This window comes from Salvia splendens, chromosome 13 (assembly GCF_004379255.2).
Source record: "Salvia splendens isolate huo1 chromosome 13, SspV2, whole genome shotgun sequence".
Lineage (NCBI taxonomy): Eukaryota > Viridiplantae > Streptophyta > Magnoliopsida > Lamiales > Lamiaceae > Salvia > Salvia splendens.
Genome location: NC_056044.1, coordinates 24,545,807 through 24,571,824, shown reverse-complemented (window position 1 = coordinate 24,571,824; position 26,018 = coordinate 24,545,807). Strand labels below are relative to the sequence as shown.

Below are 26,018 nucleotides of genomic sequence, written 5' to 3'. Positions count from 1 at the left end.
CCCCAAATATATAATCAGAGATCTGTTATTATTGAAATCATATTTTTAAGAAAACAAAAAGAACTTGCAAGGAATCGGGAGCGATGTTTCTATTCACGTTATGATTATCCACCTACCTTCCTCCTCTCGAATTCATCTTTCATAATAATGAGATTCTCAAGACTGAAGTATATTTAGGACTCATATTAAATAGTACATCAGATTTTATAAGTACAGCATTCAATGGGATTTTCCCTTCTCGGTATAATCATGAATGGGAACATCTTAAATTTAGTACTCCTAAAAGAATAGGAACAGATTTGATATATAGATAATAGAGTACACACTCAAAATCTAGCATAAGTTGTGTGGAATCATTAACCAAAGACATTGAAATAATGTGAGACACGGCATATTGATAAAATGTACTAGCAAATCTGAGAGGTAAAAATGAGTTGCACCGTTTTTATTCAATGATTAAATGGCCTTTTTCATCTACTGCCAAACAACAAAAGAAAAACTAATACAAGACTCTGCGAGTGAAAAGCCATCATTGCTCAGTCTTGATTGAAATAATTATGGTAAAATGGGAAGGAAGCCCTTTGATCTCAATGATATAAGACCATCCACAACGCGTCTCGCGCCGGGCTCGTGTCTCGTCTCGGAGAGACGAGACCCCCGCGAGACGCATTGCAGCGGCCATCTCGTCTCCAGCTCGCGACCGTCTCGTCGCGTAGCTCGTCTCGGAGAGACACGAGACGAGCTGTCTCGCCACGCGCCCGAGACACGTGGCACGTCCCCATGCGTGCGTGACGCCCACTCGCTGGCCCGCGAGTGGGCGTCGTCACTGATGACGCAATAATTCATTTTTTTTAAAAAAAATCGATTTTTAATAAAAAAATTTTTTTTTTCAAACGGTAATATTACCGTTAAATATTTATTTTCATTTTTAAATTTTTAATTTTTTTACTCTATAAATAATTCTATTCCATACTCATTTCAAACACAAACACACATCTATTCCTCTCAAATCCTCTCTATCACTCCAATTTCCATCTTCAATCAACTCAAACAAATGGATCCTTTTGAGCAAATGCGCCAATTAATGGAACAACATGATTGTCCGAGACGAAGGACCCGATGCCGGAAATTGGTTCGACCTCGAATCCCCCGGAAGCTCAACCGCAAGTAGTCCGCCGCGAAGTGGAGCGCATCCATCTATACAAGAACGGTTGGCTATTCGGGCAAGGACACGCGACTCTAGCACCCACACCCAACTCCAAGAGGATCTAATTGAGCACATTTGGGAAAACTTTGGCGGAGAAGATTAAATTATGTCATTTTTATTTTTTTAGAATTTTAATTATGTCTTCGTTTTTTTTAATGTTAAGTTGTAATATTGTTTTAATTTTAATAAAGTGTGTTTGTTTAAATTGAATTGGGTTTTAAAAAAAATTATAAATTAAATTGAATGAATAGTAATTAAGAGACGGTATAGAGACGGTTAAGAGACGGAGCGTTGCAGGTTCCGTCTCTTAGTTAAGAGATGGAGGAAAAAAGGACAGTGGGGCCCTCAAATAGTGCTCAAATAGTAGTTAAGAGACGGTTTAAGAGACGGTATAGAGACAGCGTTGTGGATGGCCTAACTCTCGAGTCAAACACGTGCTCAATTAATAAGTAATTGAACTTTGGTAATTAATGATGCACCCCAACTAATATGCATTATACTTACTAGTAAACAAGAGAAGTAGAGAACACTTGAAATAGTAACTAAATAAATTTGATGAGAGGAGGAAGAATATCGTTTGCAAAGTAAAAGCTGCAGACAATATGATATAGGAATTCATGAAACATTAATAACACTACCTTTATTCTAGATATGATATCATTAGAACAATTGGAGAAGAAGCAAACATATTGTAAGAAGTAAAGATCACATGTCCCCCAATTTCTTGTCACAACACTTCAGTACTGCATACATCTTTATTCTGAATTCAAACATCATTAAAAGAGCAATTGAAGTGCTTATTTCTCAAACCGTAACAGATATACTAAACAAAAATTAACCTCATAATGTGAAAGCAAATCACATACCATTCCCAGGAACTCTCAGACAAGCAACCAATGTCTTATCATCATCCGTACAATGATTTGACGAGGAATCACATTCTTCTCTTTCCAGCGGCAATCTGCCTTCTTTAGATTCCCTTTTCGCGTCCGAAGTCCGAACTAAACCCCTCATTCTTCTCTTATCGTGCATCCCTCTCATCTCCGCCAATCCCCTTTTTCTGGTCCTTCTCCTTTTCTTTTAAATCAATCTGCTCCTTGGGATCATTACTCCCTCCGTCCCATATAATTTGTCTCATTTTTCTATTTCGGTCCGTCCCACATAATCGGTCTCATTTCACTTTTTACCATTTTTTGTAGTGGATCTCATATTTCACTAACTCATTCATACTCACATTTTATTATAAAATTAATATATAAAAGTACGTTCCGATAACTTTTTCAACTCACTTTTCATTAAATTTCTTAAAACCCGTGCCCGGTCAAAGTGAGACAAATATTCGGGACGGAGGGAGTATTATCTAACTTAACAGCATTATTCTTTGTAAGATCAGCTAACTCCTTCACTCTATCATCACTACCATCAACTAACACTTGCCAATTTTTCGAGCCTGCAACTTCCTCCTAAAATTGTTCACGCCATATTTTAGTAAATGAAATTGGTAATTGTACTTTTGCATAAACAACTTGTAAAAAGTAGTAGTAGTAATAAATACACTAAATTCAGGAGCTATCATGGTTCATTACCTCCGAATCTGCAGCTACACGACAAGAAATTACTGAGGCAACAAGCAAAATCACCAGAAGCGTATTCTTTACCTTCATCCCCAAAGGATTAACCGTTTTCAACAATCTGACTAATTCAAAATTGGTCAACCTAAACAAACTAACAAAATAGCAGACAGAGTTAGCATAAACTTTGGTGCATTTGCTACCGATTAAAAAAATGAAAGAGTATACTGATTTCAGATCAGATCACTGACCTTGCGTAGCGCGGTGGCAAAGCATCTAATTCGGAATAAATAGGCTGTCCTCAGCTAGAACACTTGAGAAATACAAGCATAGACATAGGAATCTCGAAAGGGGATATAGAATTGAAAATCTAGGGTTCGTGAGATTCCAGATGTAAATGGTGGAGTATAAATGTCGAGTATACGGTTGTACTTAATAAAACACAATGCCGGAATCAAAGCAACAAGGAAAAGCTAAGTAAATATTGTTTGTATTTACCTATTTACATAGGAGTATTGGATAAATAAGCTGCGTAAAACATTGTCATTTACCGCGTAGATGTTCTTCGATAAATGTAATAAAAATATAGTACTCCCTCCGTCCCTTAATAAGAGTGGCTAATTTCCATTTTGGGTCATCCCCCATTAAGAGTCACTCTTCATTTTTACCATAAATGGTAGTAGGCTCCACATTCCACTAACTCACTCCACTCACATTTTATTATAAAACCAATATAAAAAAGTGGGTCCCACATTCCACTAACTTTTTCAACCAATTTTTCTCTATATTTATTAAAACTCGTGCCCGGTCAAACAACGACTCCTATTAGGGGACGGAGGGAGTATTATCTAGTTCTGTCAAAATGGTTAGCGGGGTATCCGTATTAGCTAGGTCTGTCAAAATGGATATCGAGTATTGGCTACCCGCTATCTAACCCCGAAAAGGTCAGATAATTGGATACCCGAAATCCGATTTTTCGGGTATCGGATTGGGATCGGGTAGTGAGAATTTTGGATTATCGGGTATCGGGTTACCCGATATCCGATCGGGTATACCCGAATTAACTGATTTGTTTTCTAAAATTAATAAATTATGTTTTTATTATAATTAAGTGTAATTTAATTTCTTACCTACATTTTAATTAATACTTAATATTTAGCTTATAAGATATAATTTAATTTTTAATTATATTTTAATTTCATTGACTTGTGATATTTTGAATTTTGAATCTTTGATGATGTTATTGTTAGATCTTGATTCTTATGAATTATTGAATTGTGATGTTTATAAGGATGGATATTTGAACTTATGAATTTTGATGGTTATTGACTTATAGTGGATGGATGAAAGATGTTAACATGTACTCCCTCCGTCCCAAGATAAGCGACTCACATTCCCTTTTGGGACGTCCCAAGATAAGTGGGTCATTTTCTTTTTTGGCATTCTCTCTCTTACTTTTTCTCTCTACTTTATTCACTTTCCACTTCACTAACAAAACTTCATTTTCTTAAATCTCGTGCCGAAAAGTTTTGGCTCACTTATCTTGGGACGGAGGGAGTATAACTTATGAATTTTGTATTTTTAAAAGTTAGTAGCTATTTTATTTTAAATTCGAACTACTATAAGAATTTTATATTCCTAAAAATTTGTAGTTATTTTCTCTTAAATTCGAACTACACAAGAATTTTGTATTTCTAAAAGTTTGTAGTTATTTTCTCTTGAATACTACTTCAACTTTGTATTAAATTTGAATTAAATAATATTAAATAAATTCTAAAAGTTTGTAGTAAATTTCCAAAATAAATAAATAAATAAAAATTCAAAATCACAATCGGGACTGGATACCCGAGTTGGGTATCCATGTGCTCGAAATCAAATTCGGGTCGGGTATCGAGTAATGGATTTTGGGAATTTCAGGATCAGGAATCCGCGAGTACCCAATTTGACAGGCTTATTAGCAAAGTAACTCTGATCCATATCACAACAAATGAACTAACAAGATCTACTAATCTAGACAAATATATAGAATTAACTAAAGTCAATCTCAAATCCCCTTACCCTATGTGATAGTCAATAATTCCACTTCCATTTCATATTGCTAAACAGAACTTTTACCTTTGACAATTGATCCTTTTGTTCTAGTGTCAGTTTCTCGAAACCCCTGCACAAAATAAAAAATATAATTAAAAAAATCTCTTCAAATTTATAAATTTGATTAATAACTACAAAATATACCTCGGGCTTTGTGGGAGCCAAGTGAACAATTTATGCATGGCATTTACAGTCTCAGTAGTCAACTCTGGAATTAGTATAATGAGAAATGTATGGGTGGTCTCGCGATCACTATGATTGTGGCTAAGAGCCTTATTTATCTATTGTGTTGCATGAATCGCAGCTTGTCCATCTGAGTAAATGTATATGCCAATTAGTATTCTTAAAAACATCAGATCTAGCTAATTGAGTATTGTCTGTATATAGTAAGTACCCAATACACAGCGTATAAAAGCTTTATTGTTTGCTCTTCTTCCCAGACTATTACGGGATTGAGGTCCCACTGTTTACGCAAGCGACTGGAATAACGATTCCAATCCTTCCGTTGCTTTAGACACAACGAATCTATCGTGACCGGATACTTTATGACGCGATTAATTAACATTATGAGCTCATCAACGTCTTTTTTCTGTAAAACTTGTATATCAATGGGCGGATTGATCGATCGATCTTTCGTGTTGGAAAGGTTCATTCTTCTTGATTCCATTTTCGAGATTCCCGTGATACTTATCAACAGAGTGAAGTGATCTAATGCCACCAACAACAGGGTCATAAAATACTACAAAAGTCTGAGGCAACCACGTCTCGCGATTTCTTATATATGAGCATCAATTTGGTTTGTTAACTTTTTACACAGCCAGCGATCCAAAGTGAAATTAACAAAGTAGACGTAGACTTGTTGAATAATCCCATATTCACCGTGTTCGAGTTCTTAATACCGGCCAATCCCTTCTGATGATGAATGATAGTCTTTTCTCCACCATAGGCAATTCCCTCCAATGTCTGCTTTGTTAAAAGAGCTATACCCCTCTTGACATGTTGTACATTGTATTTCACTTCTCTCTTCTGTTCCCCTACTTTCACACGTTTGCATAGTAACTCATCATCCATTATTTTTCTTCATATTCAAAAGGTTATACATTGTTATTAGGTGAAAAATAAGTTCCACTTAATTAAAACATAGGTGTGTTCTAGTTTAACATTATTTGCATGAAAGTAGGCTCTTAGGATAGTTTTCATGCCACTTTTATTTTGTTAAGATTATTGGGCTGCAGAAAGTGGGCTTTGAGGATAGTTTGTTTTCCACTTCTTTGTGGTAAAATTATTGGGCTGCGGAAAGTGGGCTACAAAATATTTGGTTCTATTACTGGATTTGCAACCTAAATTACAACACAAATATATAATTCTTTGTCTCATCCAATATTTACTTAATTGAAATTTTTAATATATTTTAAATAGTAGTATATAATTTCATAATATATTTTAATTAGTTTCCAATTAATTAAACAATACTACAAAGTTTATAGACTAAATTACGAAATTAGATGAAATTATAAATATTTAAAATTAAATCTAATTTATAAAGTTTGTATGACTTCTTATAATATAAAGTGTAGTATAAATTTTAAGTGATGAACTATTATCACTTATTTTAACTGATAATTTACTTTTTATATGTATATATGATGGAAATAAGAAATTTATTTTTTTCGTATACAAAAATTGCATTTAATCTTTGGTCATGCATATCAATTTATTCCATGGTCTGAGATTAAACATAAGAAAATAAGTAGTTAAGATGTGATTATTGGATGATCCAATTTTTTTATCTTGGCTTCTCAAGGAAATTTTAAATTTCTATATCTAATTTATTCATATATTTAATTGTTTATTTCTTACTATTAATAAAATATAAAAAAAGAAATTAAATGATATGGATAACATGGAATTTAATGAAAGATAATTGTCTTTCTACTAACAAAAATCTAAAATTATTATCATTATCAAACAAAGAACAATATTGCCTGACATTAATTGTTGTTGTGTATAATAATATACAATTTTATATGTAAATATATTAGTTTAATTAAATATGTTGAAATTACTTATAAATATATATTTATATTCAAGATATATAATTTATAAATATATTTATATTTAAATTACTAGAAGTACACATAATTATAATTGAGTTGATTTTGATTTATTCTACTACTAGATAAGATAATTTTGTTTATGACTTTGAGTTCTATTTCTTTTTTATGATTTTCAAAATATTATCATGTACTATTGAATTTAATTTTGATGAAAATGAATTTATTAATTATGATTTTTTTATTCGTCTAATCATGTCTACTTAATTCTAAAAAAACATGTTTTTAGTTTTTTTTTTTAAATAAACACCTATATGAAGGAGGAAATTAAAAATAAACTCTTATAGAAAGGAGGAAATTATAGCTGATGTCAAGAGGGCTCGAATTCGGCACCTCATACAATAATGTCTAAACTCCTTGCCGCTAGGACAAAGGCTTTGGACAAAAAACATGTTTTTAGTTATAAACAATTATGTTGCAATTTCAAAACTTATGAACTACTGGTTTGTTATTGTTTTTCTTATGTTTTTGTTTGCATTTATGAATACTTATGTTTAGTTAATCGAAACTGGTGAACTATTTATTCGTTTAAATAGTTTTTTTTTCTTTTGTAAATAGTAGTATTACATTTTTCTTTATTTGTATCTTATTCTATTTCATCCACACATCTCTTCTTTTGTTATTTCTTTTATTTTATACTACTACACTCATATCAAATATTAAAATAGTATACAATCATCTGCTAAAATATGAAATGTTTCATTGAGAGTGGACTGACAGAAGTACAAATATCTTTTTGTGGTTGTTTATAATATTTTAAATTATTTATAATATTACAAATACTTATTTTAATTAGTTCTTATCTGTAAATATATTTTAAGGGTTCTCTTCTAATGCTTATAACACCCTAATCCAAAACTAAGACTAAATCTACCCCCTTGAATTTAAAATAAGTGGATGAGATTAAAGCTCACAAATTTCAATAAATAGTAGACAAAATATCAACAAAAGGGTAATATCGTCATTATGTTATCATATGATCATTTTCGTAGGTGTTTTTTCATATCAACATAGTGTATTACAAATATCAACAATATGACAAGGGAATATCAACATAAGTACAAGAAAATATCAACACAATTTTATTAATATTTTACCTATACTATATTGAGATTTTGCATACACTATATTGAGATTTTTTTTGCATTTGTTGATAAAATCTGTTTATCAACATGTACGAAAATTGAAATATAATTTATCAAATTTCATCACCCGAACATCGGCGGAACATATGCAATTGAGATCTCGTTGGAATCCTTATAAAATTATCTTTAATTTGATATATCTTTTGAGAAAAAATAATTTAAATCGAGAGAGTTACATAAATTTAAAGTTTTGAGATAATTTTGATGAGAGAGAATTGACATTAATGACTTTTAAGTTTATTTAATATTTTTTTAATTTAAAATATAATCCATGTGGCATTATTTCAACCACTATATCTCATAATCTAATGGCTATGATTTTGTCTTAATTTGTGAATGTTAATTAGTTAGCAATTGATCACTCCACTATATTTTTATACTTATTTACTCTATATACTTTATTTTAAATTAATATATCTTCATTATTTAAAAAATCTTTTGTCTTGTGCATAGCACATGTGGTAACACTAGTTTGCTTAAAAGTTATGATTATTACGAACAATATCCAATTTCTAAACACCCAACTCAAATACTAGTAATAATTTTGTGGGCGTTAAAAACATTGATTACGTATCTTGTATAAGGAAAATAATCAAAGTATAACCAATATTAAGTGTATAACTAGAGAACAAATCTCAGCCATTAGATCAAAACGATCTAGTTCACTATATGAGCGTTTTAGTTCACAATATGAATTTGAAAAAATAAGGAGTGAACTAAAACACCATTATAGTGAAGTATTTACTCTGTGAATGATTTAGTTCACTATAATGGCGTTTTGGTTCACTCCTTCTTATAGTGAACTAAATCACCTTATAATAAACTAAATTCGTGTTATCTAGTTATGCATTTAAGTAATGGTTTCCTAGATCACTACTCTATTGTATAATGCCTAGTTATGTTGAGTGATTACTTTTCATTAGGAGTGGAGATTCAAAGGACGCTAAAATAATGTTTTTTTACTGCCTAATCCAACCTCAAAGTCGCTTAATTCCAATCAATTGCACCATAATCAACAACTATAAAATCGCATCCCTTTAGTTAGAAAAGACACATTCACCAATCACTATAATGGGATGCAAGAGCAAACTTGTGCTTATTTGTTTAGCACGCGCCTAAACTAATGCTTAACAAATACAAATGCTAAGTAGCCTACCAAATTATTTAGAGTTTAGGCCTACCAAACACCCCCTTTTTTTACATACGAATTTGAATTTGAATTTGAATTTGAATTTGAATTTGAATTTGAGAAAAATAATGTTGTATGAGGAACGATGATCTGGATTACCAAAAGGCAAAATCTCTGAAATTGGAAGTTTATTTGATGACATACTTAATTATCGAATATCCTCATATATTAGGCCATCCACAATAGTGCCTAGCGCACCGCCTAGCTGAGCGCCGGCGCTAGGCGGTGCGCTAGGCGATCTATTGCAACCGCCCAGCCATTTCCGGAATTAAAAACCGCCTAGCGCTCGGCGGTTCCGTGGCGCTAGGCGGTGCGCTGGGCGATCCGCTCGGCGCTATTGCAGCGTCCGGATCGCCTAGCGCACCGCCTAGCGCGAATTTTTTTTTTCGAAACACTATATATACGCGACAACGATGGAGGAGACGACGACGGAGCAGAGGAGTGAATTATTGTACTTTTTTGTTAATTATTGTACTTTTTTTAAATTATTGTACTTTTTTAAAATTATTGTACTTTTTAAAATTTTAATAGTATTATTAATGTTTCCCTTATATGTCTTTTAAATTAAATTCCGTATATTGTGTGATTGCTAATTATTTCATTTTTATATAATTGTTATTAGTGATGTGGCTATTGATGTGGCGGGGCTATTTATGATGTGGCTAGGCTATAGCTTGGCTATTTATGATGTGGCAGGAGGATTTTTAGTGTTGATGATATGGCAGGAGGAGTTTGTGGCTAGGCTATAATTGAGCTATTGCTGGGCTATTTCTATTGTGGATGGTCTTAAAGGGTCAAACAGTTTAAGCCGGAAAAAAATATCACCAAATCAGCGTTCAACGTTCGAGAAGAATCGATCCTCGAGTCCCCAGTAGAACATTCTCGAACGTCCCCCACCGCCTTTGGATCGGCAATTTCCCCTCTTCCGCTGCCAATAAATTCACTCCCACGGTTACTCATTTCATTCATCTCAGCATTTTGCAATCTCTAAATTCCCCTTTAAGCCTCTCTCTATTTCCCAATTCTCGTTGCTTTTTTGAAAATGCAGATCTTCGTAAAAACCCTAACTGGGAAGACCATTACTCTGGAGGTCGAGAGCTCCGATACTATCGACAACGTCAAGGCCAAGATCCAAGATAAGGAGGGGATTCCTCCGGATCAGCAGCGCCTCATCTTCGCCGGAAAGCAGCTCGAGGACGGCAGAACCCTCGCCGACTACAATATTCAGAAGGAATCCACGCTCCATCTCGTCCTCCGCCTCCGCGGTGGTATGCAGATCTTCGTCAAAACCCTAACGGGGAAGACGATCACGCTCGAAGTCGAGAGCTCTGACACAATCGACAACGTCAAAGCCAAAATTCAGGATAAGGAAGGAATTCCCCCTGACCAGCAGAGGCTGATTTTCGCCGGGAAGCAGCTTGAAGACGGCAGAACCCTGGCCGACTACAATATCCAGAAGGAATCCACTTTGCACTTGGTTCTCAGGCTTCGTGGAGGGATGCAGATCTTCGTCAAAACTCTAACTGGAAAGACGATCACGCTGGAAGTGGAGAGCTCGGACACTATCGACAACGTGAAGGCGAAGATTCAGGACAAGGAAGGGATCCCACCGGATCAGCAGAGACTCATCTTCGCCGGCAAGCAGCTCGAAGACGGGAGGACATTGGCGGATTACAATATACAGAAGGAGTCGACATTGCATTTGGTTCTGAGGCTGCGCGGTGGGATGCAGATATTTGTCAAGACTCTTACAGGGAAGACCATAACTTTGGAGGTGGAGGGCTCTGACACCATCGATAATGTGAAGGCGAAGATTCAAGACAAAGAGGGGATTCCGCCAGACCAGCAGAGGCTTATCTTTGCTGGAAAGCAGCTCGAGGATGGCCGTACCCTAGCTGATTACAATATCCAGAAGGAGTCTACTCTACATCTTGTCCTTCGCCTCCGCGGTGGTGATCATCTCTGAATAGATTTCTATGATAGCTTGAGTTTGAGAAAGTGGTGTTTGTTATCAAAGCTAGGTTTATGCCCGTGTTCTACCTCATTAAGTAATCCTGTTTTTTTACTTTTGCAAAGTTCTATAAAGTAATCTTGTTTCTTACTACTTTTCTCATGTGAATTTAGAACGCCAACAATTTGTGAATGCATTTAATTGGGATTATTTATCAGAAGCGTATAAGTTGTTTTATTAATACAAATTTCATTTCACGCATGAATCCCTGTGTTCTTAAAATTGGTATTTTGCTGGGCATCACACGAAGATTAGATGGGATAAGGATTAGATGGAAGTAAAGTAAGTATTCACTTCACCTCCTTACCCCCTAAGGGCAGAAGTGGCCTTGAATTTTGCTCAACTATTCCGTATTATAAAAAAATTGACTGCTTAAAAGGTGAACAGAAAGGACATCAGCTTGTACTTGAATTTTGAACAGCTTGAATTTCATGAGATGTTCTATCATGGGGAGACCATAAGATTTCCTGTTCAGCTTTGCTATTTTTGAGTTCTATGATTTTGTGTGCTTGGAGGAACAGGGCCCCACTTCTCGAGTTCATTGCTGTTATGATGCAGTAGATGAACAGGGAATGAGCCGTCAGCCGTGGAGTGGAGTGGAGTAGTTGTCTGCTAGATGCTGGTGTCACAAGATGGTTCTTCTTTATCTGCATCCTCGCATTCTGGTTCCAGGAATGCAGTGTTATACCTGTTATTTCGTTAGTAGGCGGACTCATAGTGGCGATGGTGGGGCCGGTTGGTGAAGATGAGGTCGTGGGTTTTTGAGAAAGAACTCGACGATGGTTGGGGTGTGTTTGCAGGCCAGACGGTGGAGATCTTGGTGCGGGTTCTTGCTTAGTAGATGGAAATGGCCAATGATCGGAAGCCCTTTCGAGCCGGGAGGGCGTTTACAATTTCTTCTTGTTCCGCCGCCATTGATGAACATGAATTAGGTAAGAGGAATGTGATTGTTGCTGCTGCCATTACGGCATTACCCAAATCCAACCCATTTTGGTTGCAGTTGTGAATAAGAGAAACGGGGAATTTATATAGAAACGCATGTTCATTATTTGGATAAACAACGACTTAATCTATTTATTAGTGTATAAGTATTAAATATGCGTTTATAGTGGCAATGTAGATCTTTTAATTGAGGTTCTTCTCGTAGAATGATCTTCATATTTCGACTTGTAATATTTTTTCTTTATACATTTTTTTACAATCTAAAAACTGATACTATTAATTAATTCTTAATTTATATTTCAAAATGAATGTTTAATTTATGCACCCTATTCTATTGGGCAACTACATCGGAGAAGGGAAATAACAAGTGAAACCCAACCAAATTATGACATTATATGAAAATATTAATGAGAGAAAAGGATTTGAATAGAAAGAAGGAAATAAGCTATTGTCCGTTTAGTGTTGTTACTACCGAGTTTCAAGACCATTGTGGTCCGGTTTCAAAATTTTATGTTTATATGTAAAAAAAGGATTTGCTTCAACTCCACATGCGATCTTCACAAATTTATGTTTATTGGTCAAAAACAAATAAATAAAGGAACCTTACATGATACTCCCTCCGTCCGTTATTAGGAGTCCCATTTCTGAGCGTCACGAATTTTAAAAAATGTTAAGAAAAGTGAATAGAAAAAAATTAATAAAATATGGATCACACTTATATATATTAATTTTAAATAAAATATTAGTGAAATATGAAACCCTATTACCATTTATATCAAAAATGACCCGAAACGTCAATTTACAAATTGACTAAAATGAAAAAAATAGAACTCCAATTCCAAATAGTGGGAGCTTATTACTTCATTATATTGATTACAAGAATGGCTATGCATAGTTGAGCCTAAAAGTCAGAATAAAATTATTAAATAAACTACCCATATTTTCATAGGCAGTGCTCATATTTGTAGACCACGAATTCAATTAAAAGCACCGATCATCCAGTTGGACACTTTTTTGGTGGGGAACTTTGTGTTGCAAATGTGCTAAGATGTCTTCTAGCTAAATATCCAGCATATACATATGTATATACGCGACTTCAAAAACAATTGGTAATCGTTAACTCAATTAACTTTCTCTAGATAAAAAGTTTTCGATCAACTACATGAAATATTAATAGTTTATGGATATCTTATTTATTCTGTTTACATAAGTCTAGAATCAAGAATATCAAGGTTAAATAGCTTACTTTATGTGATGACTACAAACTCTTTTAAATGCATTCGAAATTGACATTTGAAAATATAAGTTTACATCACAGAAACCATATTGTATGTCTAGAATCTATTTTTATTATAATTGCAAATTTTGGGCAACTAATGAACCCTAAATTAATGTGCATGAAAATGATCAAATGTGAGATAAGTAAGTACCATTACATGGCTATTGGTTCATAACCTCATAGTGAATTTATAGTTAGAAAATAATGGATTTTGTTATCAAAATTACATTTTAATCGCTGCAACATCTTACAGAATATTAGTATAATTAAGTATTGTTGTTGTGGGGTCTAATTTCACACTGCTTTAGTCCACGTTTTATAGATTAGTATTATCAAATAATTACTACTCCAGTCACATTGCTTATAAATAAAGAAAATAAAAGAGATAACATTCAATCACAAAGTTTTTATTGGCAAATGACAAAGATACACAAACATTTACAATGAAATAAAACATACAACTACATAAGTCATACACAACCAAACACATAACATATGTTACAATACATATCAATACTCAACAATGGGAGAATTATATCCACTCTGATCATAGTGATACTTATCCCATAACCCCTCCATATCTTTTTGAGCCTTTATCGCTAGAAGCACTTGTGAACTTAGATCGTTGGTCAGGATAAATTGGTGTATGATGTATGAAAAAATTATAATATATTCCCACGTCCCAACTTAGTTAAGAGATTAAAAATTATGTTAAATGAAATAAATGGTGATAAAATAAAATAAGAAAGAGAATAAAATAAAAATAAATAAAATTATTAACTTAAATTTTTTATTATAAAAAGAAATGATTTAATTAAATAATTATCTTCTAAAATGAATAGTACCCAAAAAAAATTGGGAGGGATGGAGTAAATGAATAGGAGGGATGAGATTCTCTGAATTTGAATTTGTGGAATGATCAACTCGTTCATCCAAATCTCTTAAATTCGAATTTGTTTGGAGACATAATATATTTTACAATGTACGCATTTAATAGCGCCAAATCAGCGTTCAACGTTCTAGAAGGATCGATCCCGAGTCCTCTGTAGAACATTCTCGAACGTCACCAACCGCCTTCGGAATCGGCAATTTCCCCAACCTTCGCTCCCTATAAATTCACTCCAACGTTTGCCCAGTTAAATCGCCTCAGCATTTTGCAATCTCTAAATTCCCCTTTATAAGACTCTCTCTAGCTCCCAATTCTCGTTGCTTTTTTGAAAATGCAGATCTTCGTAAAAACCCTAACAGGGAAGACCATTACTCTGGAGGTCGAGAGCTCCGATACAATCGACAACGTTAAGGCAAAGATCCAAGATAAGGAAGGAATTCCTCCGGATCAGCAGCGCCTCATCTTCGCCGGAAAGCAGCTCGACGACGGCAGAACCCTCGCCGACTATAATATCCAGAAGGAATCGACGCTCCATCTCGTCCTCCGCCTCCGCGGTGGGATGCAAATCTTCGTCAAAACCCTAACGGGGAAGACGATTACCCTTGAAGTCGAGAGCTCCGACACAATCGACAACGTCAAGGCGAAAATTCAGGATAAGGAAGGAATTCCCCCTGACCAGCAGAGGCTCATCTTCGCCGGAAAGCAGCTGGAAGACGGCAGAACCCTAGCCGACTACAACATCCAGAAGGAATCAACTTTGCACTTGGTTCTCAGGCTTCGTGGAGGGATGCAGATTTTCGTCAAAACCCTAACCGGTAAGACGATTACTCTGGAGGTCGAGAGCTCCGACACGATCGACAACGTCAAGGCCAAAATTCAGGATAAGGAAGGAATTCCCCCTGACCAGCAGCGGCTGATCTTCGCCGGGAAGCAGCTTGAAGATGGCAGAACCCTAGCCGACTACAATATCCAGAAGGAGTCGACGCTCCATCTCGTTCTCCGCCTCCGCGGTGGGATGCAGATCTTCGTCAAAACCCTAACGGGGAAGACGATTACTCTAGAGGTGGAGAGCTCCGACACAATCGATAACGTGAAGGCGAAGATTCAGGACAAGGAAGGGATCCCACCCGATCAGCAGAGGCTCATCTTCGCCGGCAAGCAGCTTGAAGATGGCAGAACCCTAGCCGACTACAACATCCAGAAGGAGTCGACGTTGCATTTGGTTCTGAGGCTGCGTGGTGGGATGCAGATATTCGTGAAGACTCTTACTGGAAAGACAATAACTTTGGAGGTGGAGAGCTCTGACACGATTGATAATGTGAAGGCGAAGATTCAAGACAAAGAGGGCATTCCGCCAGACCAGCAGAGGCTCATCTTTGCTGGGAAGCAGCTTGAGGATGGTCGTACCCTCGCTGACTACAATATCCAGAAGGAGTCCACTCTGCACCTTGTCCTTCGTCTCCGTGGTGGTGATCATCTCTGAATTGATTTTCTATGATAGCTTGAGAAGTTGGTGTTTGTAATCAAAACCTTGGTTTATGCTCGTGTTCTACCATTTATGAATTAATCCTGTTTCTTAATTTGCAAAGTCTGTCACATTCTTCAAGTAACCTTGTTTCTCAAAAGTTTGTGATATTCTAATCTTGTTTCTTGCTTTTCTCTTCCCAGCGTTTGTGATCAATAATTTGTGAATGCATTTAATTGGGATAATTTACTGCTAAAAAGTTTGGTTTGTTCGTTCTAGAAGCAATTTTGAGGTGTTATAATCATACAAATTTCATTTAATACGAATGGTATTTTGCTGGGCATCTTAAAGCGTAATAATGGGTTAAGGATTTGTAGGAAGTAGTTATGTATTCACTTTAAATATAGCTTGCTTGTTGTGACCTCTTTACTCACTATTAGCTGCTTAATTGCAGCTTGTATTTAAACAGCTGATGTTCAATCAACTGAGTAATCTATGTTCTCTAGTCTCCATCTTTTGTCAATCATTTGAAGAGATGTTATGTATATCATGGGGAGACCATGAGATTTCCTGTTCCGATTGCCGTTTTTCAATTCTATGACTTGGCTTGCTTGGAGTAACGACAACTCTCAATCTCATTCATGTAACAACGGAGTAGACGAACAGGGGATGAGGTATTGAGTGGAGTAATTGGGCTGCTAGATGCTGGTGTCACAGAACCTGAGTGCTGGGAATGCAGTGTTTTAGCTATTATTTCATTGAACATTGTTGGTTTCATGTTTGATCCTATCTATATGTTGTCATAGCATGTTAACACTATTGTGAAAACCATCTTTTCTTCTTACATGGTGAAGTTCAAGAACTGACCTGTGTCACTAGGCTGCTGCAGAATATTTGTACCAGTACCCTTTTTCAATTGAAACTATGAGTTGTGTTATAGCATATGTTATAGTATTACTCATTGTTACGGATATACTAGCAAGTGCAAAGGTGAATCTCATATACTCCTATTTCGCAAGGCAGATGTACCGATTTGCGGAAATCATTTGAAACACCCCATTGTTATTTTGATGATAATATCTTCTGTTTTCTGATGGAAGCAAGATCTCACCCCAAATTCATACTGTGAGATAATGATTTTCAATTTGATCAACTGGAAATTTATGTTAAGATGATGATGAGAAAATATGGAACTGTCATCAGTTTCAAAAATGCTAAGTGGGACTGTGGGAGATGTAGACAAAACAGGTGAGTGAAAAACTTGCTTGGGCGGGCGCGATTGCATTAATAAATTGTCTGATTAAGTGTTGAGGATTTAGGATGATGAAGCCCGTGCGCAAGAGTCATGTAGTCTCCTCCTCCACACTGCCGGAAGAAGCATGCCTGGAGTTTTGAAAGGCATATAAGTTTCTGCGTCTGTTATTGCAATTGTTTTTGGGATATCATTGCTCATTGGTTACTCTCAGATTCTATTAGGAAATCATCAAGTTGAGCAAAACAAACAAGATTTGAATTTTCTACCTTACCTCTGCCTAACGCCAATATACTGCAAAAATCATGAAAAATGCCAACACAAAAAATGAATATATGAAAATATCAAAATTAGAATTTTGGGGCATTCCGAGAATTGGAACTCGGGACCTCTCGCACCCTAAGCGAGAATCATACCACTAGACCAAATGCCCATTTGATGATTAAATTTCCTGTTATATTTAATAGTAATCAGATTTACCACACTCTGTTGAGACTCAAAATTGCAATTCTTGCATTACAATCGAAAAATACATGCATATATTATTTGTTTTCACATAAAAATATTAATTTATTACTGTTTATCTAAATATTACTATTAATCATGTTCAGACTCCAATCATGTACTCTAGTAAGTAACAACTGGTTGATGATAGTGTAGAGAAATAGGAATAGCTCCAACCGTGAATACAGAATTGATTCTCACAAACTACAACCATGAAACTATTCTTCCATCTGTCTTAATAAATTTAATGTTTGATTTGATGATTGCCTTCTGTTTTCACACCATAGAATGTTTTGTTCTTATCACCTTTTGAGGCATGGCCATGTCCAAACTAGTCATTCCACATGTGAAGAATATGTGGGGAACAAGGTTCCCTAACTCATGACCACATTCCTATGATTCACCTTATTCCTTTTTCTTGCCAACTCTCATCCCAACACAACACATATACACCACCACACAGTTTTCTTTCCCTTAAATTTAACCTTAATACTTTACAACTATTGCATCACTCCTTAGTTAAGACCAATATATATACATCTTGTCTTCATATGTTATATGTCTTATATCTCTCCTCCTCTTCCGAAACCCCATCTCCTGCCAACCCCCAGAGATGGCAACCGAGAATTATGATATGTGCCCATTTGAGGCCATGGATCACCTCTGGTTTCACCAGATTGTTATTTCCTCAAAACCACCAAATTATTCATCAAAACACATCTCCCAAATTTCAGTCACAATCCCAAACCAACAAATCCCTTCATCATCTTCTGCAGTAGCTTCCTCACAGGTAACTACCTCAACTTGTCACTCTCTACACATACAAACTCAAAGATAAAGAGAGAGAATTATGTTTTGTTTGTTTATATGATATGATAATTTTTATAGGTTGCGAGCAAGAGGCAAGAAAGTGATCATGTTGAGGAAACTAGTACTACATCTACTCCTAGATGTGAGGATAGAGCAGCAAAGTTATACCTAGTTTCGACGAAAACTAGGCCACCAAGATCACTCCAAAAACAATGTTCAAGAACCTCAATGCGGAAAGCTCTGAGCTCAGCCGATCTCGAGCTTGAAGAAGTGAGAGGGTTCATGGATTTAGGGTTTGATTTCAAGGAGCACAACTTAAGCAGGCATATGATCAGCCTGATCCCCGGATTACAGAGAATCAAATCCCATGAGCAAGATTTAGGGAGTCGTATTGATGTTGATGAAGAAAAAAATGGAAAATTCATGAGGCCATATTGGTCGGAGTCATGGCTGGTGAAAATGTTAGATTCTCCATTGATACTGAGTTTAAGGATTTCGGATGATTCGGACAAGGTGAAGAAGCATTTGAAGGATTGGGCTCGAATGGTGGCAGCAACCATCCACCAAGAATCTTGATGCTTAAGAGATTTGTATATTAGTATTGTGTATTAATATTTACTTTAAGCTTCTAAACGATCATACATCACTTTATGTGGTGACTTGTGCAAATAGTATTTCCATAACCACCGTAGCTTGAGTTCTTAGTAACACAAAGGAGATGGATTATAACCATAAATTGTAATATCCATAAATGTTACTTCGTATATGCATATACTCGTGAGGTTCAATGCAAACTTTTTTCTCTCAAGTAGTTAAAAGTCAATAAATTTTGTTGAGCTTGTATGTTGAATCTTTAAACAAAAATAACTTGCTATCTATTTTTACATACCTGCTATATCAATCAAAGATCTTTAGGAGGTGTTCGGTTTACAAGATTGTATCCGAGATTAAATTTGTAGTGTGTTTGGTTCATAATATTCAACCCCACAACTCAATCCTAGATGAATATTAGTCATAGCTAACCCCCTATGACTAAAATAATCTCACAACTCAATCATAGATTATATTTTGATAGTATTATTTTATCTTGAAAACTAAATACCACCTTACAGTATTATTTTTATTTGAAGAGAGAGTTACCAATTTAGTTCACTGAAAAAGAGGTTAAAAACGGTAACATCTATATTGATAAGGACATATATAGTGGCAAAACATCATTTATAAGAGAACACTTTGGGTAAATTTAGCATTATTATTTAAATTTAATTCTAAAACAGGTCCTATACATTTATTTAGAAAATAATTTTGGTCTTATATTAAGTGTATTAATTTTTGGTCTAATTAAGATAATATATTTTGATCTTACATCAAGTGTATTAGCTTTTGGTTTAATTAAGAAAATATATTTTGTACATATATTATAGTTTCGTTAAAAATGAATAGTCAACCACATTTTAATATTATTAACAAGTTAAATATAGACCAAAACATATTGTCTATAACTAAAAATGATAACATATTTAATATGTTGGATCAAATAGTTTTTTATGTATAAATATACTTGACTAATTTTGGATTTTAAGATGCAATTGATCATTAATTTTACACAAAACCATTTAACATAGACCAAAAATATTATTTAGGACTACAATTGAACAGATTAAATGGATTAAATGTGTAGGACGAAAAAGTTTGTTTGAACAAATGTGTAAAACTAATTTTGAATTTTAGTCTATTATTTAATTTAATTTAATTTAATTTTTTAGCTTTATTAGAAGGCCTATCCTTTTCTCAATTAATCTACACTAGAAAACACTTCGAGACAAATCTACACTAGAAAACACTTCTTCTCGATAAAAATACCAAAAATAATACTCCTTTCATCCCTTAAAAATATATGCATTTGAAATAACACGAAATTTAATGCACACTTAGAGCATCTTCAAGGAGAAAAGATATATTGAGAAGATATATTTCTCATTTACATTCTCAAAAAGGTTATTATACCTTTTTAAAAAAGTGAAGGACTCCAAGTAAAGAAGGTAAATTAAAAAGTAAACAAAAATAACTAAGTTTTTACCTTTTCTATCAAGAATAGATAAAAATACCTTCTCAAAATGAAAGAAGGTATAATACCTCCTCAAATACCTTTTCCATTGGAGCATGAAATTTTATGAAGAAGGGGTAAATATGGTAGTTATTTCTTTTTACTTCTCCATTTATCTTTTCTCTTGGAGATGATGCTCTTAATAAAAGAGAGGAGAAGAAAATGGTAGTTAAAGTAGTGTTAGTGGATAGTGGATCCATATTATTATTAGTGTTTAATGAGTTGTAATGATATACTTCCTCCGTCCCTGAGACGTATTTCTTTTTGGTACGTCCCAACCTAAGTGAGACGTTTTCTTTTTTGGCATCAATCACCTCACTCATCTCACCTACTTTATCCTCTCATCTCTCCTACTTTATCATCTCTCTTACTTTATTATCTCTTTCTCTTTCTCTTTCTTACTTTATCAGCTCTCTTACTTTTTTTTTCTCTTTTTCTCTCTTACCTTCCTATCAATAATTTAATTAACTAACATCAGTATCTAAATTCTTGTGCCAAAATAGAAATATCTTGCTTAGACCAAGACGGAGGGAGTAAGGCCATCCGCAATGGGGAGGACAATGGGGCGGACGATGCGCGGGCGCGCATCGTCCGCCCCATTGCAGGTACGTGACATAGGTTGCGGACGATCGTCGCGCCCTATACTAAGGGCGCGGAGTATAGCGTGGACGATGCCCATCGTCCGCCCCATTGCGGCCTACGCGGACGATGGCCGCGGACGATAGGCCATCGTCCGCGCCATCGTCCGACCCACTGTGGGCTACGCGGACGATGGCACGCGGTTTCGTTTTTTTAAAAATAGATTTCATTTGTAATTTCATTTCATGATTTCACTTTCGAAACTTATTACATTTACATAATTACTACGAAATGGATTCAAGTCCCAATAGTCCTATGTTTAGCGGAGAGGCGCGTTGGTCGGGTACAGAACCCGGTGAATATCGTTCGTTCGACGCCGACACCCAGTACGATCCCGATTTCAGTACGGAATCGTACGGGTTGTCTGACATGGAGCCGTCTCTAAACCGACCAAGTGCTCCCTCCCGCCGTGATGCCGCAGCGGCCGATCCCGAACCCGCCGTGACCGCTTCCGCCCCAGCCAAAAAGAAGCGGAACCGGCAGCGGGCGCAGAAGTTGCCACCTCCCGGAAATTGCGATGAGTACGCCCCCGGCCGTACGAACTACACCGACGACGAAAACCTCATTTTGGCCCGGTGTTGGGTAGATATATAGGAAGACCCGATTTTCGCGAACAACCAGAGGCAGGTCGCGTACTGGGAGCGCATCGCCGGCCTCTACAATGAGGCCAAGCCGCCGACCGCGTACAAGCGCAAACGTGAGCAACTCCGCAAGCACTGGGATCAAGTGAAGAAGCAAGTGAACTTGTACGCGGCGAAGTTCGAGAAGTTCACGCGGGCACAGGGGAGCGGCGAGAGCTTGCTAAAGCGTTGTTGTCGTACCGGTCGATGTACGTCGACTTCAAGCACGAGGCCATCTGGGCGCTCTTGAGGGACAAGCAGAAGTTCCAAGGTGGAATTCTGCACACTGGTGTGCCGAAGAGGACGAAGACCACCGAAGCTGGTTATAACACGAGCAGCGGCAGCGGCAATCACCCGGTTGACCTTAACCGGACGTACGTGGATGAAGGGAGTTCCGGCACACCGGTGTCGTCCCGGCGTCCTCCCGGCGTCAAGCCTGTGAAGGCCAAGGGGAAGGCGGTCGCGACCTCATCCTTGACCGCTGCAAACCTATCTCCGTTCCCGGAAACGCTCCCGACCCAGACGGCCACCGCGTTTGAGTCGTTGGCAACAACGTCGATGGCGAGGACGTTATTGCAAACGCACAAGGCCCTCAAGAAGTGTACCGACCCCGACGAAGCCGAATATCTCCGGGCGTTAATCGATGAGTTGCGTCGGAAGTTGGGAATTGCACCGACTTAGTTGATTTTTTTTGTAAGTTGAATAGTGTAACTTTTTTTTATTAATGCGTCGCTATTTGTTATTTAGACGTTTTTTATTTACTCGTTACTTGTTATTTGAAAACATTTAAATTAATTAAACAAAACAATAAAATGATGATGTGGCGCGCCATAGGGCGCGACTTAGGGCGCCCACTGCAGGTGGGGGGAAGGAGGATAAAACTGATGACGTGACACGCCATAGGACGCCCCACTGCTGATGCCCTAAGTTATAAATAAATTTTTTATTGCAGCAAAAAAAATATTTATTTAGGCATCAGCAGTGGGGCGCCTTAAATTAAAAAATTATTTGCTGCAATGTAAATAAATTTTTGAATATGGTCATATAGATAACGGGTGGAAGACAGCTTTCCATAAATAAAAAAGGCTATTTTTTTTTAAGATAGACAAAAATAAAAGATGCACGTTTTTTTATGTAACAAAGAGAGTGCTACTAATAAAAGAATGGAGCGGTGCAATAAAAGCATTATAGAATTGTTGGTTGATTAAATTAAATGCAACTTCCTTCTTGTCGTCAACAATTTAGTGTAAGTAATTGCGCATAAATGCACGCTACGTGTAAGAATTCTATATTTCTACTTTATAAAAAAAAGTACTTTAACCTCCTATTTCCACATGCATATATCAATAAGCAAGGATATATTGCAACGAATAATATATCAAGGTGCACTTAATCCCTTAATAAACCCTCGTAGTATATAGTACTCCATAATATAGTAATTCTAATAAATTAACATTAACAAATAATCGTAAACAAAATAGAACATCATCATCCGTTATAGTGCCCAATAGCTTACCCATCCCTAAATTTTCGTTTTATCTAAATAAAAGAGTTGAGCATAGTTTGCGGCCTGAATTTTGGAAAATTTTTAAAAATGATCAATTCGTTTATTGTTATTCTTTTAGATTCATTTTGGCCCACAACTAAAATTCGGCTTCCAAAAAATCAATTATATACCATGACACCTCTATTATTCAAAAATCAAACAAGTTGATTTAATTTTTCGATGTTGAATTCTCGACCAAAATTGAAACCAAGTACAAAATTGAGATTTTAAAAAACAAGCAAAATTGCATAAATTATACTCCTACTTAACACAATTTTGAAGAAATCACACAAATGCAAATAGATTAATTTCTTTTTTTTAAAAAAAGAGACAATAATAATAATAATAATAATAATAATAATAATAATAATAATAATAATAATAATAATAATAAGAATAATATACTATGAAGGATCATTTAAAACTCAAGATCTAGAATTTTTCCTATCAAGATTTCTCCTTACATTCCGTTTGGACTTGTGGCGGGCTTGATGAGGGATTCTCGGGCCGGCCCGATTCGGCGGCGGGTTGTATGTGTGCGTCTCCGGCCCTCTGTAATCAATATCGTAAACCTCTGATCCCATATTCTTCGCATGCATTCTCCCTGCATCACCATCACATTTAGAGAGACACATATATACATATATATGCAGTGACTAGTGGGAGAGAGAGAGGGGGGGTGGGAACCTGCTGAAAAGCCCGGCCCGAAGAAGAGGAGGAGAAGAAGAAGTAGAATGCAAAGGAAACTAGGCTTGAGGAGCTCCATCACATTCCAAATTAAATTGAAGAGTTGTTTGTAGTTTATCTGATTTACTATTTTGGAGAGGAGTGAAGAAGAGAAGAGTTAAGGAATTTTTTGAAGAGAGGTTTTGGGAATTGAAAGAGTCGACATCTGCACAGCCATTGATTGAGATGTATTGTGCTGGAACATTTATGTTTACAGATCTCAAATCATGTCTCCACTTCTACTCCATTTCGTTAGTAGTAAGAGAGAAATAGGAAAAAAAAAGTGTGTTAGTGAAAAATGAGCTCACCTCATAAAGAGAAATGACTTTCTTATAATGGAGTATTTCTATTTTTTAGGAAACGGTCCAAAAAGAAAGATTTTCTATTTTTGCACCAGCTATACATATAATTTGTCATCACATCACATAGAAGACATATATAGTTATCCATCTCATTTTATTGTAGTCGGATTCTGTTGCCGCTGAAAAAATTCAACAACTATTTAAGTTCGTGATATAATATGTCAAGTAAAGTTTGTGAAAAAAATATACTACAGTAAAATTTTAGCAAGTTTCGTGATACTATTAGACATCAATACCTCATTATATTACTCTTCGTCCCATAAAAATATATGCATTTGAAATGGCACGAAAATTAATAAACAATTAGTAAAATAAGAGAGATGTGGACAGAGGTACTTAGAGTAGTGTTAGTGGACATTGAGAGCACATTATTATTAGTGTTTAATGAGTTGTAATGATGGGTCATAGCGGTATAAGTTATAAATAAATTGATATATATAGGTAATGAGTTGGGGACAAATTTCTATAAATGAAAATACCCATATTTTCTAAAACGTACGGAAATAGAAAGTGTACATGTTTTTATGGGATGAAGGAATATTATTCATGCAGGTTGCCATGACGAGGGGCATGCAAAATTTAGTGGTATGGATGTTTTTTGGAATTAGGAACCATATTATTGTCTTTGAGGAAAAAATTATTTAGATCATGTCTGACAAGTGAGCAGCATAATTCTATAATGCATTGATTTGTTGTTGAATATAAGATGAATTATTTGAGTCGAATCTGAATTTATTTCATTTGTTTTGAGATGAATTCAGTAATTTAATTTTATCCAATCATCAATATGCAACTCTTCAAAATGGAGTTGATCAGTTTAAGTTTATACAGCTTCATAACTCAATCTCAAGGTAGCATATTTAGTTCACCTTTATTTTCAATTCTAAATATTGTTATCATAAGCACATTTCAATCTAAGCATGGTATGGACAATCCCATGTGTGTATGTCTTGAAGAGACATCACATATAGGAGACCACCTCTTTGGCTGGACTTCACTACCATATTAATTATTCCTTTCTACTTTTATTAGGAGTATATATTTAGAGTTAATTTCTAGGTACTTTATTTTTTTCGGAAACATAATTATTTGTTCATTCTTTTCTGGCTGTGATCAGAATTAGGGCTGTCAAATTGGATATCGGGTATTGGATACCCGATACCCGAACCCGAAAAAATCGGGTAATTGGATACCCGATACCCGAAAAATCGGGTTTCGGGTCGGGATCGGGTATTGGGTTATTGGGATTTTCGGGTATCGGGACCCGATTCGGGTCGGGATCGGGTATTGGGTTATTGGGATTTTCGGGTATCGGGTTACCCGATACCCGATCGGGTAATACCCGAATACCCGAAATACCCGAAATTAATAATGTTTAATTTAATTTATCAATTAATTCAATTAGGGTACACATACACATTAGTTAAATCAATTAAATATTTTTTGTGTGACAAAGGTAATAGTATGTTTGTGTCCTCATAAAGTTTCAATAGATCTGAGTTTGTCACAAATTTTTCGAGTAAGGTTTAATTGGTCAAATAAAATTAGC

The 26,018-nt window shown here is 35.7% G+C and overlaps 3 protein-coding genes, 1 long non-coding RNA gene and 1 other non-coding gene across 5 annotated transcripts; 2 read left to right on the top strand and 3 right to left on the bottom strand.

The window, feature by feature from the left end:
* Positions 1 to 2,442: 2,442 nt before the first annotated feature.
* Positions 2,443 to 3,257, bottom strand: LOC121761158. Its single transcript, XR_006041942.1, has 3 exons — positions 3,030 to 3,257; positions 2,794 to 2,932; positions 2,443 to 2,670 (listed from the first exon to the last, which is right to left on the bottom strand). It is a non-coding gene; the product is annotated as an uncharacterized LOC121761158 (long non-coding RNA).
* A 6,928-nt stretch (positions 3,258 to 10,185) lies between these two features.
* Positions 10,186 to 16,018, top strand: LOC121761454 (polyubiquitin-like). Its single transcript, XM_042157093.1, has 2 exons — positions 10,186 to 11,270; positions 14,769 to 16,018. Exons 1-2 carry the CDS (start codon positions 10,360 to 10,362, stop codon positions 15,919 to 15,921), a joined length of 2,064 nt encoding a protein of 687 aa, XP_042013027.1. The 5' UTR covers positions 10,186 to 10,359; the 3' UTR covers positions 15,922 to 16,018.
* Positions 16,019 to 17,137: 1,119 nt separating this feature from the next.
* Positions 17,138 to 24,347, bottom strand: LOC121761453. Its single transcript, XM_042157091.1, has 3 exons — positions 24,069 to 24,347; positions 23,846 to 23,985; positions 17,138 to 17,286 (listed from the first exon to the last, which is right to left on the bottom strand). The coding sequence occupies exons 1-3, from the start codon at positions 24,145 to 24,147 to the stop codon at positions 17,188 to 17,190; spliced, it is 318 nt and encodes a 105-aa protein (XP_042013025.1). The 5' UTR covers positions 24,148 to 24,347; the 3' UTR covers positions 17,138 to 17,187.
* On the bottom strand, positions 17,516 to 17,588 carry TRNAP-AGG. Its single transcript has one exon. It is a non-coding gene; the product is annotated as a tRNA-Pro (tRNA).
* Positions 18,159 to 19,245, top strand: LOC121761452. Its single transcript, XM_042157090.1, has 2 exons — positions 18,159 to 18,449; positions 18,548 to 19,245. The coding sequence occupies exons 1-2, from the start codon at positions 18,273 to 18,275 to the stop codon at positions 19,043 to 19,045; spliced, it is 675 nt and encodes a 224-aa protein (XP_042013024.1). The 5' UTR covers positions 18,159 to 18,272; the 3' UTR covers positions 19,046 to 19,245.
* Positions 24,348 to 26,018: the final 1,671 nt, after the last annotated feature.

Bases quoted from the DNA above. Each gene is read 5' to 3' on its own strand.
- LOC121761454 (XM_042157093.1), top strand. From the start codon at position 10,360: ATGCAGATCTTCGTAAAAACCCTAACTGGGAAGACCATTACTCTGGAG. The intron at 11,271-14,768 runs TGATCATCTCTG...TGCTTTTTTGAA, and splicing joins GTCCTTCGCCTCCGCGGTGG to AATGCAGATCTTCGTAAAAA.
- LOC121761452 (XM_042157090.1), top strand. From the start codon at position 18,273: ATGGCAACCGAGAATTATGATATGTGCCCATTTGAGGCCATGGATCAC. The intron at 18,450-18,547 runs GTAACTACCTCA...TAATTTTTATAG, and splicing joins CTGCAGTAGCTTCCTCACAG to GTTGCGAGCAAGAGGCAAGA.
- LOC121761453 (XM_042157091.1), bottom strand. From the start codon at position 24,147: ATGGAGCTCCTCAAGCCTAGTTTCCTTTGCATTCTACTTCTTCTTCTC. The intron at 23,986-24,068 runs GTTCCCACCCCC...ATGGTGATGCAG, and splicing joins CGGGCCGGGCTTTTCAGCAG to GGAGAATGCATGCGAAGAAT. The intron at 17,287-23,845 runs GTAAGGAGAAAT...TCAAAACTCCAG, and splicing joins GCCACAAGTCCAAACGGAAT to GCATGCTTCTTCCGGCAGTG.